This window comes from Ursus arctos, unplaced genomic scaffold (genome assembly GCF_023065955.2).
Source record: "Ursus arctos isolate Adak ecotype North America unplaced genomic scaffold, UrsArc2.0 scaffold_7, whole genome shotgun sequence".
Lineage (NCBI taxonomy): Eukaryota > Metazoa > Chordata > Mammalia > Carnivora > Ursidae > Ursus > Ursus arctos.
The window spans coordinates 81928992-81945896 of record NW_026623089.1 but is presented as its reverse complement, the minus strand read 5'-3'; the positions used below and the strand labels follow the sequence as shown (position 1 = coordinate 81945896).

The 16905-nt window shown below is 40.5% G+C and overlaps 1 protein-coding gene across 2 annotated transcripts in view; it reads left to right on the top strand.

Moving 5' to 3' along the window:
- The window catches only part of RYR2 (ryanodine receptor 2), a 711493-nt gene that overhangs the window by 306601 nt on the left and 387987 nt on the right, over positions 1-16905 (top strand). For both annotated transcript variants that reach the window (XM_057308486.1, XM_057308485.1), the window contains exons 9-10: positions 4607-4706; positions 5433-5529. In XM_057308486.1, coding sequence (XP_057164469.1) covers positions 4607-4706; positions 5433-5529 — 197 coding nt within the window. The remainder of the gene's footprint in view (positions 1-4606; positions 4707-5432; positions 5530-16905) is intronic.

The following is a 16905-nucleotide window of genomic DNA, read 5'->3' as shown; positions in this document are numbered from 1 at the left end:
AAAAATAAAAATAAAAAAAAAAAAACCCAAACCCACTAACTACTCTAAATAAACATTTCTAGTCATTGGTTTTGTAACTTTTAGTCATTAGTGTCTATTCACCTTCGATCTGTTTTTTGCCCACTAACGGTGGTTAATCTGAAGTTAAACTATCGAATGTGCATCTGGTACTCTAATATGGCTCATAACTATGGGGTGCTCAGTGAGGTAAAATGGACTGTAAGAGACTGATTTTCACCCTGTGCTCTGCACAGGTGCCTCATGGACAAAAGAGGGTGCTGTGTTGGGCACCTGGTGCCCCAGGCTCTGCCCTCCTCTACACGTTGGACCTCTGTGCAGGATTTCCCAGTAAAAAGGGTCTTATCTCTAGAAATGGTTGTAAAGCACTCATCCAAATACTGTCCTTTCTCATCTGGTTGCTTCATATTCTAATGTGGAATGATATCTTAATCCTCTTCCCAGGGATATCCAAGAGGAAAAAAATTCCTCTGCTCCTACTGGAGCTACATATTTTTTCTTTTTAAGAAGACTTGGGCAAAGCAGCGTAAGTATAAGAGAAGTGACAATTTAAAATAGAGAAAACATGGTCAAGTAGGTATTGCTGACTGTGACTCTATTTCAAAATAAACAAAATGAAGTAAAGCAAACAAAACAATTTTTACTGGTTTAGAAAGACGTAAAATCACCCTGGTGTGCCCTGAAGTCTTCAATTTGTGGCTTGGATTGCTTGCATTGGAAACATTGATTTTTGACTAATTTTTTTCTTAATAGGTCACCAATAGAAATAGGTTGTTCTTTTTTTTTTTTTTTTGAAGATCTGTGAAAACATTGCTGAACAAACAAATACATTAGGAAGAGCAGAACCCCACAGTCTAAAGAGTGATGACAGCTGCTTAAAGAAGACTCTTCTGGGCTTCCTAAGAATTTCCTTACTCTCCCCTCCCCATCTCTGAATTTCTGATAAGAGATACTAGGTGTTTTGATGGCAGAATAAGTTGCTGAACTCCTCAAGTTGCATAAAAATATCGATAACTAAAAAGGACCGCGATCATAAGTATTTCCGAGCTAATTATGGCATCAGCCAATGCATTATTTACTGTGAGCCCTTTTCTTTTTTCTCTCTGTGGCTCAGGTGATGGAAGCGTAGACTATCTATCACATATGGAAAGAGTGTCTGGGCTGTGCCCCTCATTTTTTCTCAGAAGAAAACAAATGAAGCCCGTGGGGTGATATGTCTTGCCTACTTGTGATCCGTGTCACTGGATGATAATTTATCCAGAATGTTGCTCACCAGGCCCAAGTGCCTGATGCTTAGAGAAACAGATGTGTTGAATACATGCATCTGATGAGGGTTGAATTCGGATCTTCTTAAACATTTTTGTGCCGTAGACCCCCTTGGCAATCTGAGAAAGCTTATCGACCACTTATCATCATAAGGTTTTAAAATGCATAAAATATAATAGGGTTACAAAGAAAACTAAAAGTTACAACTTGAAGTTCAGTTGTTTAGACTATTCTATTTCTGAGATTTTGTGCTTCTATCTGTAATGTCCTGTTACTCAAACAAAACATCGTTTTGGGGCCAGCAGCCTTGGGTTGCCCACACCCCCCAGCCTTCCTGGGTGGAAATTAGCATTCTTTGACAAGATCCTCACCTGTTTCCTGTGGGTATTAGATCTTGAGAGTCACTAACAGAAAGGTCAAGGTGACCTTTGCTGGCAGGTTGATGCCACCACAGTGTGTGAACTCTAGAGTGCTTACATGTTTCAGCCTAAGGCCCACTCTACTTTCAACCTCTGGCAACATCTGTCTTGCTTTAAGGACAACGCTTCTTCCTTTTAATAATTGAAATTGTTACTGCATCTGAATATTTAATGCCACAGGCCTGACTTGATTTGTTCTTCCTCAGATTTCCCTTCGCTGTTTAAACAGCAAAATTAATTAGAAGCATCCAAAATAGTTATGCCTAGAGAATAGTGTCTTGAGAAGAGTGAACGTTATCTAGATAAATTTATACGGTGTAATACGATCTTAAGGATATTTTTGGACTTTGTCTGGCACTGAAATTGTCATATTTTTATGGTCCTGTCATAGGTATTATTTATCTTTTGGCTTTGATAGGATTTGAAGATTGCCTCTTAACCCTCCTTCCCACCCCTGTTGTTTTCCCCAGCAGTGGCTCCTTATTGTCTGAAAGTATGAGGCCCCTGTCCTGGTGCCTTCTTCTCTCCAGATCCCTCTCTCACTGTATTCCTAGCATGTGCTCTAAGCCCCACAGGTGACACTCTCTGCTATACTTGATGTTCCTGTATCCCTGCCCCTTTGGGGACCCTCTAGTCTTTGTCGTAGCATTCCCCTTATCAGAGCCTCTTGGAGGACCAGGGAGGTCCGAGCCACTTCCCATTACCAGGTTTCTGGTATATTAAAAATGAAAATCTCCGAACTGGTTTACAAAATGTAAATTGTCGCGTAAAAATGTTGCCGCGTTTTCAACCTTTCTAGTTAGCACGTTAACATTAATACATGTACCCAAATCCAACGTATGTACAAACTTACTTGGGGACAACATCTTTCAATATAGAAATGTGAGAGACCCAGACCACACGGTCCTTCTGGCCCCTCGAAGCCCTCATGCCCCTGGAAGTACATGTGCAGTACTTGTGCAGACGCTGCGCGTTCTCAAGGTTCGGGGCAGTGAACCGTGTTCCAGTTGGATTGGCTGAAGGGTTCTCTTTTCTCCATTCCTGTTGCAGTCTGATTACATTTCACCCAACATTTAAAAAAAATGCTGACCTGTAGCATTTTGCGTATATATTTTACCTCCCCTTCCATGTGACAAGCACCCTCAGGGTAGAGAGTGTGTTCTATTAATATTTAACACAGGGCTTCATGCATAGCATATTCAGTGACACGTGATGAATTAACACATGATCGTAACCTGTTTATCATAACGTGGCTCGAGCCTTCACTCGAATTCAAAAGTAAAAGTATAAGCATTGGTATTTTGAATCGTCTTCTCATGGTTTCGTAAAATCCATATGGATTTGTGTGTGTGTGTGTGTGTGTGTGTGTGTGTGTGTGTGTGTGTACGAGCTGTTAGTTTGACTCAGGTCATTGAAATAGGAATATTTATGGAATAACTTCAGGTATTTTTTTGGTTTATCCTACCCTGATTTTAAAGGTTCGGTTGGCTTCTACACATACTTGCTTAGTGAACAACTCTGCTCGATGTGAGGTATACAGTCGTGAACCCATGTCTAATAACTTATGGGATGGGGGAAGAAAAATACACAGAACAATTACATCATGTGATGATTGCTTGGAAGGAACATGTATTTTTCTTGGTTGTGGAAGCAGAGTGCATATGATTTATTTGTAAATAGTTGAAGAATTTTAATACTGGGGAAGAAATTGAATAACCAGATCTCAGCTGGGATTTTGTGTCAGTGGGACAGGCTGAGGCGAAGAGGTTGTAAGCAGGCACATAGCTGGTTGAGATGAGGAGGGGGTCAGAGCAAGTGACCGCTAGATCTGATGCATCAACTGGTACACTTGATTTTATTGATCGGAAGATGATTGATAAGATGGCTGCATACGGGTCAAATGTCAAAACTTTCTTTGGTTTTGTTCCTAAGAGAAAGATAGTGAAATATCTATTTTTGCTAGTGACTTGAGAATGGTGTTTAGGTAAGAGAATGTTAGGGTCCTGATCGGCTTGTGGAGTCTGTCAGTGTGACCGTGATTCCTCTTCATCTAACTAGGAGGGTCCGATTTCTGGGGAAAATCTAGTACAATTAGACTTTAAAAGCTCAGGCTGTCATCAGCTTTGGAGAAGTGTTGCAGAAACATTACAGGAATATTGGTGATGTTTACTGAGATGACGCTAAGGAAAAAGTGGTAGTTCTACGTATATTTGAAATTCATAGAGGCAGCCAAGTCGTGATTAGAAAAATGAGCAATGCATAATTTTGTTTTTCTTTATAATTATTTGATAACTCATATGATGGTGCTCATAGATAGGAAATATGGTATTATTTTATTACATTTCTGTTTTTAAGAAGGAAAATCTGAAATTTCTAATATCTGAATTTTGGAGGAAATTTATTGCCCAGGTTTCAGATGCGTATTGGGAAACATTGCCACCTAATGGTTATTATATCAAATTGCAGATAAAATTTCCCAAAGGACCCTATAAAACTAAGACATTGGTCCAGTAGATTTTACCTACCTCAGGGTCAAAAAACTGTCGCAGTGTGATATGTAGAACACTTAATTACAGTTTTGATGGTAAGTGCCCACTCCCTGAACAATTTTGTCCATCAATAAACCTTAAAATAGTTTGTTTTAACACACATACTTATTTCCGTAGTCTTGTTTGTGTGTTTTCCGATGAGTAGCTTAGAATGATGCTGAAAAATACCTACAGCCAAATAGAAACTCTACTTTTCCTTCTGCTGGTCTCTTAATGACTCAGTGACAGGACTGAAACAGATGCTCTTAGGGGACGTTTCCAGATCTGCAGTGTTAGGTTCCAGCTCCCAGGAGCACCTACGTAGTGAGACTTTCCAGGCGCCTGAAGAGATGTCTCCTTTTGCCTCTCCCACAGCACCTGTCTTATGGCAACGGCAGTTTACACGTGGACGCGGCTTTCCAGCAGACTCTCTGGAGCGTGGCCCCCATCAGCTCAGGAAGCGAAGCCGCCCAAGGTAAAAACTCCACTTCTACCAGAGGCCTTGTCCTGGATGTACAGTTGACAGTCATCTCTGCAATTGTAATGATGAGCAGATTGGTAATTAGAGCATTCTGTGTCAGAATATTCTGGAATGCAGATATGTGACATATAAGAATCTTGTTTAAATTGGTATTTGACAGTGAAGTTTGTGTGAAGATTGTTTTTTTTTTTTAATTTTTTAAAATTCTTCTGCTACTGCCAGCTTTTGCTTATTTGTGTGTGGTTTATATGCGCGCTTTCTAGATGTTATTTGCTCCAGTGTTTTGGCCTCAGGGTATTGCTCAGTTAGGCTAACATCGAGGTCTCTCATCTTCCATGGTTGGGTGACTTAGAGCCAGACAGCAGCGTTTATGCATCAGGATTTCTTGGGAAATATCTGCATTTGTGTTCTGATTATTCTCACTTAGTACACGTTTAAATCTGAACCTGTCCATGCTTGTATGTTTAAAGAGAGGATTTTGGGGGGGTTGAGGTCACGTTTTCTGGTGGGAACATCACTAACTGAGGGACTTGGGAACCCTGAGCTCAGAGGCACCAGGCAGGTGGCACCCTTCGTCCTTGGGATTTTGGCCAGGTACTGAAGCCTCTCTAAACTTTTATTTCTCTGTCTATGAAAATAGAAGGTTGGACCAGACGATCTGTCCAGCTATCAGCATCTGACCATGACCGTTCAAATGTGACTGAATTCCAATTCTTACAGGGTATCTCATTGGTGGTGACGTCCTCAGGTTGCTGCACGGACACATGGACGAGTGCCTCACTGTCCCTTCAGGAGAACACGGGGAAGAGCAGCGGAGGTTGGTACCAAGCCCCACGCCTTGAGCCTTGCACTTTCTTGCCTTGATATAATCGTTGGAATTAAGGGTATGTCTGTTCAGGCCATTCACATAATACAAAGTGGGTCACTGACACTCCCCTCTCCACTGAAGGGATCCATGTGTTGGCCTCTTTAGAAGTTTTCTCTTACGTTCTGTTTTTATTACCTCTTGATAGAATTGCTGAAAATTTTTGTAAAGTAAAACATGGTCAGAAGTATTGACTAAAATATACAGAGTGGAAGGAGTAAACACATTAAGCTACTTAAAACTTAAATGTTCATTAGTCTTGATTAATTTTTCTTTCTGGCATATTTAGTCTCAAATTCAGTTTCAAAGTCAGAGTTCTCAAGTGGCTCAGAAGCTTGGGACCTTTTTCTGTGATCTCCCACTTATATACATACACAGTAAAATTGACCACTCTCTCTAATATTTTATGTGATTATAATACTCTTTCTCACACATTAATATTTGTTGGCATTGGGTGGAGACTGAAGTCATCTGAATCACTGGGCAAAGTGCAAAGCCATAAAATATTTGATTTGAATGTTCTGTTTTGCTTGATGAATTAATGGGTGAATACTAAGTTGAACACACAAGAGATTACTGTGAGGGAACGCATTGTCTGGATGGTTTATTACAGGCTTTTAATTGTTTTAATGGACATTGCTCATAATGGAAACATGTAGAGAGAGATAACTATTGTACATATTTATTTCTGTAACTTGGGGAACATTTAGAAAGTTAGTACTTATTTCACTAGCTGTTTAACCCTGGGAAAAGCCCCTTGGAGACCTGGGTGTCAGTCATGCATCTCTCACCAGGCAGACCTGACTTATAGTGAAGAGTGAAGTGCAGAGCCTGGAAAATCCTGTGAATAAAAAATGCTGCTTCTAGTAGGTTGGGAAGAGGATGTTGATGGTGCTGATAGGGTTTTTATGAAAGATGAGAGGGAATTCAAAAGAGTTGATTTGAGGAATTAATTCCAAAGAGAAGAATAAACGTAAGATGCAAGGGGATGGCAGTGTGTTCTGGGACTAGCAGTTCTCCCACAGTGACCAGGGGAAGGCTAGACTCAGAGGTGGAAAGTAGACAAGAGAGACCAGTGTGGGCAGCTTTTATACGATCCTCGGTGCTATTCCCACGGCTGGCTTTTACTCTGGGAGTTAGGAAGGAGCGTGGGATGGGGGTGAAGTGGTCCGGTCTCTTGTAAAGCAATCAATAGATCTGATGGGCAGGAGGACCTTGGATCCAAGATCAGGAGATTCCAAATCAGGTACACCAACCAGGACAGGGCTGTTTTTAGGCATTTGTGTGAGAGGAAGGGAGAAACTTGACCTGGAGAGTGGCCATCAGAATGGAGAAGTCTGCCCAGACCAGAGACATGCTAGGTCATATTGATTATTTTAGGGATGAACTGCTGTGGACTGTGAGGGGATGTATCCGATCCAGGGTGTCCTGATGTTTCTGACTCGAGCGAAGAGAGAATGTGCTAAGGATTGTATGACACATGTGTATTTCATACTAAGGATTGAGTTAAAGTTTGGACAGCGGTGAGTACAAGGGGTCTGTGGGACATCCTGCAGGAAATTAGAATTTTGAGTCTTTTACTTAGACAAAGCTTGGCTTGGATGTAAATCCCAAGCACCCAGGGAATCATTGAGGAATGGGAGTTCTAGGTAGGGAGGGCAGCGCTGGAATTAGGGGAATGTGTTTGTCAGTTTGGACATTGCTTTCAAAAGCCTGTAAAACCTTGGAATAGATTAACGAGAGAGGAGGGCAAGGGTGGAACTCCAGAGAGCGCTGACATTTAGGATGTGGCTGGACTAAGATGCATCGGCATGATGGTTAAGTGGAGAACCAGGGAAGTTAGTCATGGAAGCCAAAGGAGGATTGGGGGACAGATGTGTTAAATGCTGTGTTATGTTTATATAGACGTAGGAGCAAAAAGAGGTTGTGTCGTAGTCTTTGCGGTCTTTATTCCCTGAATTGTTAAATGAAACACTTAAGTGATTCTTAGAGCCTTTTTTTTTTAAAAGATTTTATTTATTTATTTGACAGAGGGAGAGACAAAAAGAGCACAAGCAGGGGGATCGGAAAAGGGAGAAGCAGGCTCCCCGCTGAGCAGGGAGCCCAATGCAGGAGATCCCAGGACCCTGGGATCATGACCTGAGCCAAAGGCAGATGCCTGACCACTGAGCCACCCAGGAACCCCTCTTAGAGAGTTTCTGTTCTTTCTACAGACACTTGAGAGAGTTGTAGTTAAAGAAATGGGCTCTGGAGCTTGACAGCCCTGGGTTTGGGCCTCAGCTCTGCCACTTCCTAGTTGTAGGACTCATGCAGGTGACTGAATTTCTTGAACCATTGCTTTGCTCCTCTGTAAAATGCAGCTTAAATATTAGCTGCTGCTCTGTGGGATTGTTGTGAAGATTCAGGAAGAAAAGGCGGGGAGAATACCTGACGCATATTATGAGATCAACAGATTTTTTGTCACTGGCATTATTATCTAGACAGAAGAGCAGCATTTAGTCAGATAGGGAAAGATTTGAGGGACCCGGGCATGTGGATGAAAGCTTCATAGGACATCGGCTTTGGAGGAAGGGAGGCTAAACTATAGCAAAGAAAATCCTCTCTTCTTTGCATCGAATGGTGTACGTGTGGGGCGAGGAAGGGCTCTCACTTCTTGCTAAGGTTTGGAAGCCAGGAATGGGTGCGCGTAGTTTTTTGTTGTAACTATTGAATGTTTTCAATCTCAAATGAGAATATTCAGTGTCCGATAGAGCCCGTATTTCCTCAGCTAAACTCCCTGGCAATGAGGACACTTTTCCGTATCTCCTGGACGTTAGAGAACCTGTACGTTCAGGAGGTGTTTTCTTATAGAGTAGGTTTTTCTCCTGATTCTGTAGGTAGCTGGTTATTACTGCAGGGAAAACTGGGGGCCATTTCAAAGGTATTTTCCTATCGTTCTGGACCCATTTCCCCATTGCACACATGTTAAAGTCTGTCCTTTCTCATATCATTCTTGATGTAATGTTGTTCATTTCTGTATCAAATTCTTCTCAATATGTATTCAGCTCAGCACATCGCGGCTCTTTCTAGGGAGTGATGTCAGTAACAACACATCCGACTGTGCCCTTTGTACAGCGTGTTTACACACTGTACAAATTAGATTTCCAGAGATGTCGGATCATGACTCGAGGGAGAAAATGAGGCAGAAATCGGCAGCAAGAGCCCGAGGAGTGTTGCTTCTGAAAGGAGAGTTGCATTTGCCTTGATTAAATAGTGAGATGGGGCATTGATTTGCATGTAACGATAAAAATAATTTCTTCAATTTTACATTCACCGAGCACTCTATTATTTCCAATCTTGTTAATACCGTAGTGTAGAAATGTCTTTATCTCTGTCTCTTATCCGGAGTCATTTCGGTGCCGTAGGCGACTCGGGGAGGCAAAGGGCAGCTCGGCCTGAAGGCAGGAGTTCTGTAATTGATATGAATCCCTACTGGGGGAGAAAAACAGCATGATAACCGAGGAATATATATCTTGATTCATTAAAAAAAAAGGGAAAATAATTTGACCTTTGGACAGCGACTTGAAAGCTGGAGAAGTTCCAGGGAAATACGTAAACATTTCTTTTACCTCAAGGCCTTTGCTGTCCTTGTGGTCTGCTTATGCTTATTAATGTGTCATATTATTAACGTCAAAGAACTAAAGTCAAACCAGATTTGTTATAGGAAGCAGTGGAAATGGGGAGGTGGCCAGAAGTAACCGTTACTTCCGAGTAAGTTAGGAGCATTTGGTCTTAAATGCTCTGTTCCTGACCGGCGTGGTCCGTCTGCCCATGCCTCGTTCCGCTGACACGACTGTAATCGTAGCCATTGAAAATGCAGTTCGGGGATGGGTTCTGAAAGTCTAGAGACCAATGGAGCGGTCTTTACTTTCCTCTTCTCATTTAGATTTGTATGTGTAAGTGCTTACTTACATATTCTTATGAGAGGATTCAAAAAACTCTTAGAACGAAGAGCATAAGCATACAGTGTCCCTTTCAATTAAGTGGAATTGGGGGGGCGAATGAGGCCCTACCCAAGTTAAACTAAATGCACACTTTTCTCCACTCTTCTTGCTCATCTTTTGTTTATAGATTGAATTCTGACTTTTTTTGTGAAATTCAGCAGCACTATAGATTTATTTTAAATTTGAGATTTTTTTCTGGGAAGAACTGTGGCTCTAAAATCATGTACGGTGTATAACTGGTCTAAATAATAGTACACTTATAATGTACAGGCATTGTGAGCATTTGGGTAGAAGGGACGGATACTTTGAGCATTAGCTTTAAATTGTGATTTCTTAGTTCTTACTCAGGTTCTTCAGATAGTGAGAATACATTCAGGAGAAACAGGGATTTGTTCAGATCCAACATAGTGTTTTAATTATTGACTTGAAAATAAGCTTTTGTTCTGGAGGCTTGAAATTTGATGATTAGTTTTCATTTCGAGCATGACATATTTTGTATAGGGAGTGTTTTCTGCCCTAGATCCTGTCTCTGGATTGCGTCTTATTACTTTTGTCCATTTTTAAGCGAAGCATCATGAAGTATCAGTAAAGGCCTTTCCTTTATGTGCATACACACACTTACTTTTGCATTAAACGTGCACTATCTGAATTAAGTATGCCATATTTTTAAGTTCATGAATTTTAAAATGGATAAACTAGGGGAATATTACTGGGAATGATTATTTGATATCTCAGTATTAGGGAAACTTTTTGAAAAACATCATTTGTGATTTTTTAAAAGATTTTATTTATTTTAGTGAGAGAGAGAGCAGGGGGAGGAACAGAAGGAGAGAGAGAGAGAGAGAGAGAGAGAGAGAGAAACTCAGGCAGGCTCCCCACTGAGGATGGAGCCTGACGCGGGGCTCCATCTCATGAACCTGAGATCATGACCTGAGCCAAAATCTAGTTGGACACTTAACTGACCGAGCCACCCAGGTGCCCCTAAAAAAGCATCATTTGTATGTTAAAGCAGGTTATGCTACACAGTTCATGGGTAGTTTTATTGATTCAGTAACAATTTGTGGAATGACCATCATGTGCTGGAGTTAGAGTAGGATATAAAAAGATGCAACGTCTCTTTTCTCAAGGAGTTTGCATTCTAATGGCGATACGGGACAACAAAAACATAAGTGCTCTTATTTGTAAATGCACACACATATGTGTGCACCCGCAGGTAATCTACAAGGTGATGATGAGGGCTTTGGAAAAAAAATAAAGGAGACAAAGGAATGCAGAGGGTCCATGTTTGTGTGTGTGTTTGAGGGAGAGAAGAGGGAAGAAAAGGACAGAGAGAGAGGGAGAGAGGGAGTGATCAGAGAGAGGTTATTCTGTTTCTGTCCTATCAGGCTTTATTATTGGCATATGCTTGCTCTGTCTTGCTACTTTCAAATGCAGGACAATTACATTATTGTTTCTGACGGTATCTGGAAATCAGTGCTGTATTTGCTTTTCAGAACGTGACTCAGCAGGCAGAAGCTGTGCCATATGTATGCATATGACAGTATTTTTGTCTCCTTGCCCCTTTTATGATTTTATGATGATTTAATGAGCTTTAGTTGTAAATAATTGATAAGGCGTGAGATGGGTTTGATACCATGAATTAAATGTCTCCCAGTCTGGCTTAGAAAGAGATGCATTGTTTATGTCTGCATACACAATTGGATGACTAATATACTTGCAGGATTTGTATGCCCTCAGTTACCACCTAGGAGAAAGCTTGTAAAGCTGCCTCCTGTGCTCCTGAAGGATCAGGGAGATAAAGTTTCCACACGAGGGCTTCTCTTCCACCCCCTTCCCCTTCATGACCTGTGTGTACCTGTTCGGCCCGGGACTGGGAGCTAAGCAGTTCTGATGAAAGAGTAAGTACCTAGCAGAGAGCTGTTCTCTATTCTCTGCCTCTTCTCCCTTGAGAGAGGTTCACTCTTCCCCCCAAACTTGAACTCCCTGCTGGTTGCCAAGAGCACAGCACTTTCTTTCAGCCTGTCCTCTCAAGGAAAGACTGGGCTGGAATGCACTGTTTTAAAAAACATAGGCCTTGAAGGCCAAAGATTTAAAATATTCACAGAGGGGCTCCTGGGTGCCCCAGTCGGTTAAGCGTCTGCTTTCGGCTCAGGGCATGATCCTAGGATCCTGGGATTGAGTCTGGCATCTGGCTCAGCGGGGAGCCTGCTTCTCCCTCTGCCTGCTGCTCCTGCTGCTAGTACTGTCTTTCTCTCAAATATATAAATACAATCTTAAAAAATACATTCACAGGAATTGGAGCCATTGGATTTCAGTAAAAATGAAAAAAAAATTGGAATGTTGGCTATTCTTAAAGTTGAGTGAATTGAAAAAGAGACAATAGAATAAAAACATCAACATTAAAAAGAGAAATCCTTCAGTTATTTTCTCAATGAAGTTTATAAAAAAATTTAAAGATTTCTTATTTATTTGAGAGAGAATGAGAGAGCATGAGCAGGGGGAGGAGCAGAGGGAGAGGGACAAGTAGACTCCCCACTGAGCATGGAGCCCAACACAGGGCTCAGTCCCACGACCTTGAGATCGTGACCTGAGCCAAAACTGAGAGTCGGAAGCTTAACCAACCGAGACACCCAGGTGCCCCTGTCAATGAAATTTAAGACCATTTTTTACTTACCCATGTTTCGTTTATTCACTTAATCTGGATGTATAAGCAATATCTTTCAGAAAAAAAAAAGAAAAAGAAAAGCTTCCTCTTCTTTTTAATTTCCAGATGCCTTTGTGGTTATATTCTGGTTGGAGTGAAAAGTAAAAGTAGCAACATCTATTTTGCTGTTTTTCTGCTCTAGTCTATTTACATGATTCTTTATAGTAATGATTTGGAGTAGAAGGGTGCTGTTTTTAATCCACGATGATTCATTTACATTTATTCAGATGTGTCGTCTCAAAACATACCTGTTTTCTCTTGTACAGCGATTTGAATAGAAATATCATCACAGACTCAGCCCCTGAGTGAATACATAATGCTTCTTTCAACACTGGGTAGGCATGTATTTCTTGATTTCACTGTTGCTATGAAGACGCTGCCGACAGCTTGCTTTAGCACCTGCCCGTAGCTCAGCTGCTCAGCCAAACACCCTCGTAGGCACAGAGCAGAGTGTTGCAGAGGCACGAATCCGACGGTGACAAATGTGTAAACTCAAACACTTATAATTTCACTCCGGAATAACCTTTGAATTCTGGGCCTACTTTTCAGTCACTTCAACTCTGTTCCTTTAATGCTTATTGAGGGACTGGTATGGTGTAGGCATTTTGGTGTGTGCTGTGCATGATGAATGAGAGGCAGCCCCTGTCTTGAAGGAGCTCACGGTCTAGTAAGATCTCCACACTACGTCCAGGAAGAAGCAAATGTGAATCTGAGAGAGGCCAATCACAGTCTTTTAAAAAATTAAATGGTAGAAAACATCTCTTACCTTCCTACCCTTTGAGGAAGATTAGCAAGGCAGGAATCTTTGTCGATCTTTGATTTTGAAGCAATAAGTTTGTTAGCGTATACAAGTTAGTAAAATAAGCCTCTCTTTCTACTAACTGGTATGAATCTGCTATTCAGTATCAACTGTAAATAGAAATTGTGTGTGGGTCATTTTTCTGTGAATCTAATTATTTTTCAGAAAATTCATAGATGAAGCCTCAATACCTAGGGTCTGGCGATACATTAGCACAGCTGAACTTAATTTGGTTGGGGCCATGGTGGTGGTAGGACTATCTTTACCCCATACAGATAATGGCACTTGTCAGAAGCTACCATTTATTACCTTTATGGCTGATCAGCCTCTTCTGTTGATCATCTTTTCAGTGTTCAGCCAGGTCTACTTTATTCATTCTTGTAAATCTTTTACACAGTGACATGTATATGGGAATCTGCACACAAATGCTTATTCTTCGGTATTTGTGAAAGAAAGAAACGGAGGGAAAAAGTCATGCACTTTACTTTGTTCAAGGAGAGCAATGGGGTGTCTGCCTTGACCACCACTCTGACTCACTCAGCAAGATCAGAGGTCTCCCACTTGTATTATTTTGGTGACTCCTGAAAGATTGTGATCTGCTTGTACTTTGGGGAGGGGAAGAAAAGGTATCTTATTAAATCAGCACACCAACCTGAGTGATAGAAAACTACTTTGGGGCCTGTGAGTCCCACATCCTTGGCTCAGAGCCTTCTCTATTGGAAGCATCTTGACGTCAAACCACTCCACAGGGAAGAGTCCCTATTCTTGTAGCAGGAAGCTGAGCCTTGAAAACAGTGATTTTTTAAAAAAAAAAAGAAGAAGAAAAGAAAAAAGAACAGGGTGGTTGTGGGTATCTTTGACAATCTGATGCATGTTACACACTTCGCATACTTGCCAGCGTGGAAAATTGTGCCTGTGGGGTAATTTCTGTGATGTTAATGTAGGTATTCTCACTGAATTTTCTCTGTTGTTTTTCCCCATCTAAGCAGTTAGCAGTGCCAATGCTTTTTATTCCCCTCCCCCCCCCAACAGGAAGTTTGTGACTTCACAGAAAGCTTAAGTTTTGTATAAGGTACTTTCCTTCCTGACTCTTATTCCCTAAAGACTACATTCAAAGAGGTTGTTCTGTCTAGTGTCTTAGAAGGGAGAGAGACAGATTATCTCTGATAGAAAAAGAAGAAAAGAAGGGATTTTTCAACTTAAAAGACATTCAGGTGGAACAAATGGATGCCCACAGGCAAAAAAATTAACAGAAAAAAAAAAGGAACTTTAACCCAAAATTTATATAAAAACTAACTCTAAATGGATCATGGACAGAAATGTAAAACATAAAACTATAAAACTTTCAGAAAAAATAGGAAAAAAGTCTTCGAGATCATAGAGTTTTAAAACTTGACACTAGAAGTACATCTTCATAAAAGGAAAACATGGATCAACTGGATATCATATAAATGAGAAACTTCTGTAAATGTCCACGTGAAGAGGATGAAAAGACAAGTTCTAGAGTGGCAGAAAATATTTGCAGGTATTATGTCCAACAAAGGACTAGAATCTAAAGCTATACAAAGAACTCTCAAAGCTCAGCAGTTAAAAAAAAAAAAGGCAACCTAATTAGAAAAGGGGCAAAAGAATGCATTGGTATTTCACAGAGAGGACATGAAGAGTGCGAGTAAGCACATGGGAAGATGTGCAGCATCTTTAGTCATTGTGGTAAATGCAGACCGCAAGGAGTGATCAATACATGCTAAACAGACTGACCAACACACACAAAAATACTGATAGCCAAATGCTGGCGAGGATGCAGAAAAACTGAATCACATAAATTGCTTGCAAAGTGGTACAGCTACTCTGGAAAGCATTTTGGCAGTTGCTTCGATCTCTCAACGTACACTATCATGTGACCTAGCAATTGCATCCCTGGGTGTTTATCCTGCAGAAATGAACACTGTGTTCACACAAACACGTGTACACAAATATTTAGTGTAAAGTAGCTTTTTTGTAATTGCCAAAAACTGGAATCAGCCCAGCTGTCCTTCACCTAGTGAATGGTTGAGCGATGCTTGTTACAGCGATAGCCTGGGATATTACTCGGCAACTAAAAGCAGGGCCTTGTGGATAAAGCAACTTGGATGAATCTTCAGGCAATTATGCTGTGTGAACAACGTCAATCCCAGAGTCATACATACTATATGATTCCACATCTATAACATTTTTAAAGTGGTAAAATCTTAGAAATGGAAGAGATGGTTGTCCAGAGTTAGGGAAGCAGGAGCGGGGGAGAGAGGGAATTGGGTGTAACAATAAAAGGGCATATGAGGAATCCTTGTGGTATAGGACATTCCCACTATGAGGATTCAGGAACTAACATAAATGACAAAATGGTGTAGAATTTAATACAGGCACGTACACACACACACACACACACACAAACAAAATGGGGTTAATCTAGGGAGATGAAGGGATTGTATCAAATCCAATATCCTTGATGAAAGACTAGTCTATATCTTAAAAATATTATTATTAGGGGAAACTAAACAAATGTTCAAGAACAAAATGTTCAAAAATACCTTTCTGTACTATTTTTTCAACTGCATGTGAATCTGTAGTTATCTTAAACTATTTTTCACCCATCCCCTCACCAACTTCCCCTCTGGCAACCACCAATTTGTTCTCTGGATTTAAGAGTCTGGTTTTTGTTGTTGTTGTTGTAGTTCATATGGCTCTTTTTCCTTTGTTCATTTGTTTCTTAAAGTCTACACAAGAGTGAAATCATATGGTGTTAGTCTTTCTCTGTCTGACTTAATTCATTTAGCATTATATACTGTAGGTCCATCCATGTTGTTGCATATGGCAAGATTTCATTCTTTCATGGCTGAGTAATATTCCAGTGTGTGTGTGTGTGTGTGTGTGTGTGTGTGTGTGTGTTTATATACCACATCTTCTTTATCGATTCATATATCAATGGACACTTGGGCTGCTTCAATATCTTGGTTATAATAATAATTCTGCATTAAACATAGGGGTGCATATATCATTTCAAATTATGCTTTGGGGTTTTTTGGGTAAATACCCAGGAGTGGAATTACTGGATCACATGACTGTTTTTCACAGTGGCTGCACCACTTTTGCATTCCCACCAACAGTGCACGGGGGTTACTTTTTCTCTGAATCCTTACCTACACTTGTCATTTCTTAACCTTTTTTGGTTGTAGCCATTCTGACAGGTGTAAGGTGATCTCTTATTGTGGTTTTGATTTGCATTCCCCTGAGGATTAGTGATGTTGAGCATCTTTTCATGTGTCTGTTGGCCATGCATATGTCATCTTTGGAAAAACATCTTTTCAGGTCCTCTGCCTCTTTTTTAATTAGATTGTTTTTCTGGTGTTAAGTTATACAAGTTCTTTATATATTTTAGATATTAATCTAAATATCATCAGATATATCATTTGCAAATATCTTTTCCCATTTAGTAGGTTGCCTTGTCATTTTGTTGGTGATACCTTCACCGTGCTAATGGTTTTTATTTTGCTGTAATCCCAATAGTTTGATTTTGCTTTGGTTCCCCTTGCCTCAGAAGACATACCTAGAAAAAATGTTTCTATGGTTGATGTAAAAAAAAAAAATGCTGCCTATGTTTTCTTGTAGGATTTTTATGGTTTCAGTTCTCACTTTTATGTCTTTATTCCAATTTGAGTTTATTTTTGTGTATGGTGTAAGGAAGTGGTTCAGTTCCATTCTTTTGCATGTTGTCCAGTTTTCCCAAGACCATTTGTTGAAGAGATTGTCTTTTTCCCATTGGGCATTCTTTCCTGGTTTGTCAAAGATTAAGTGATCATAGATTT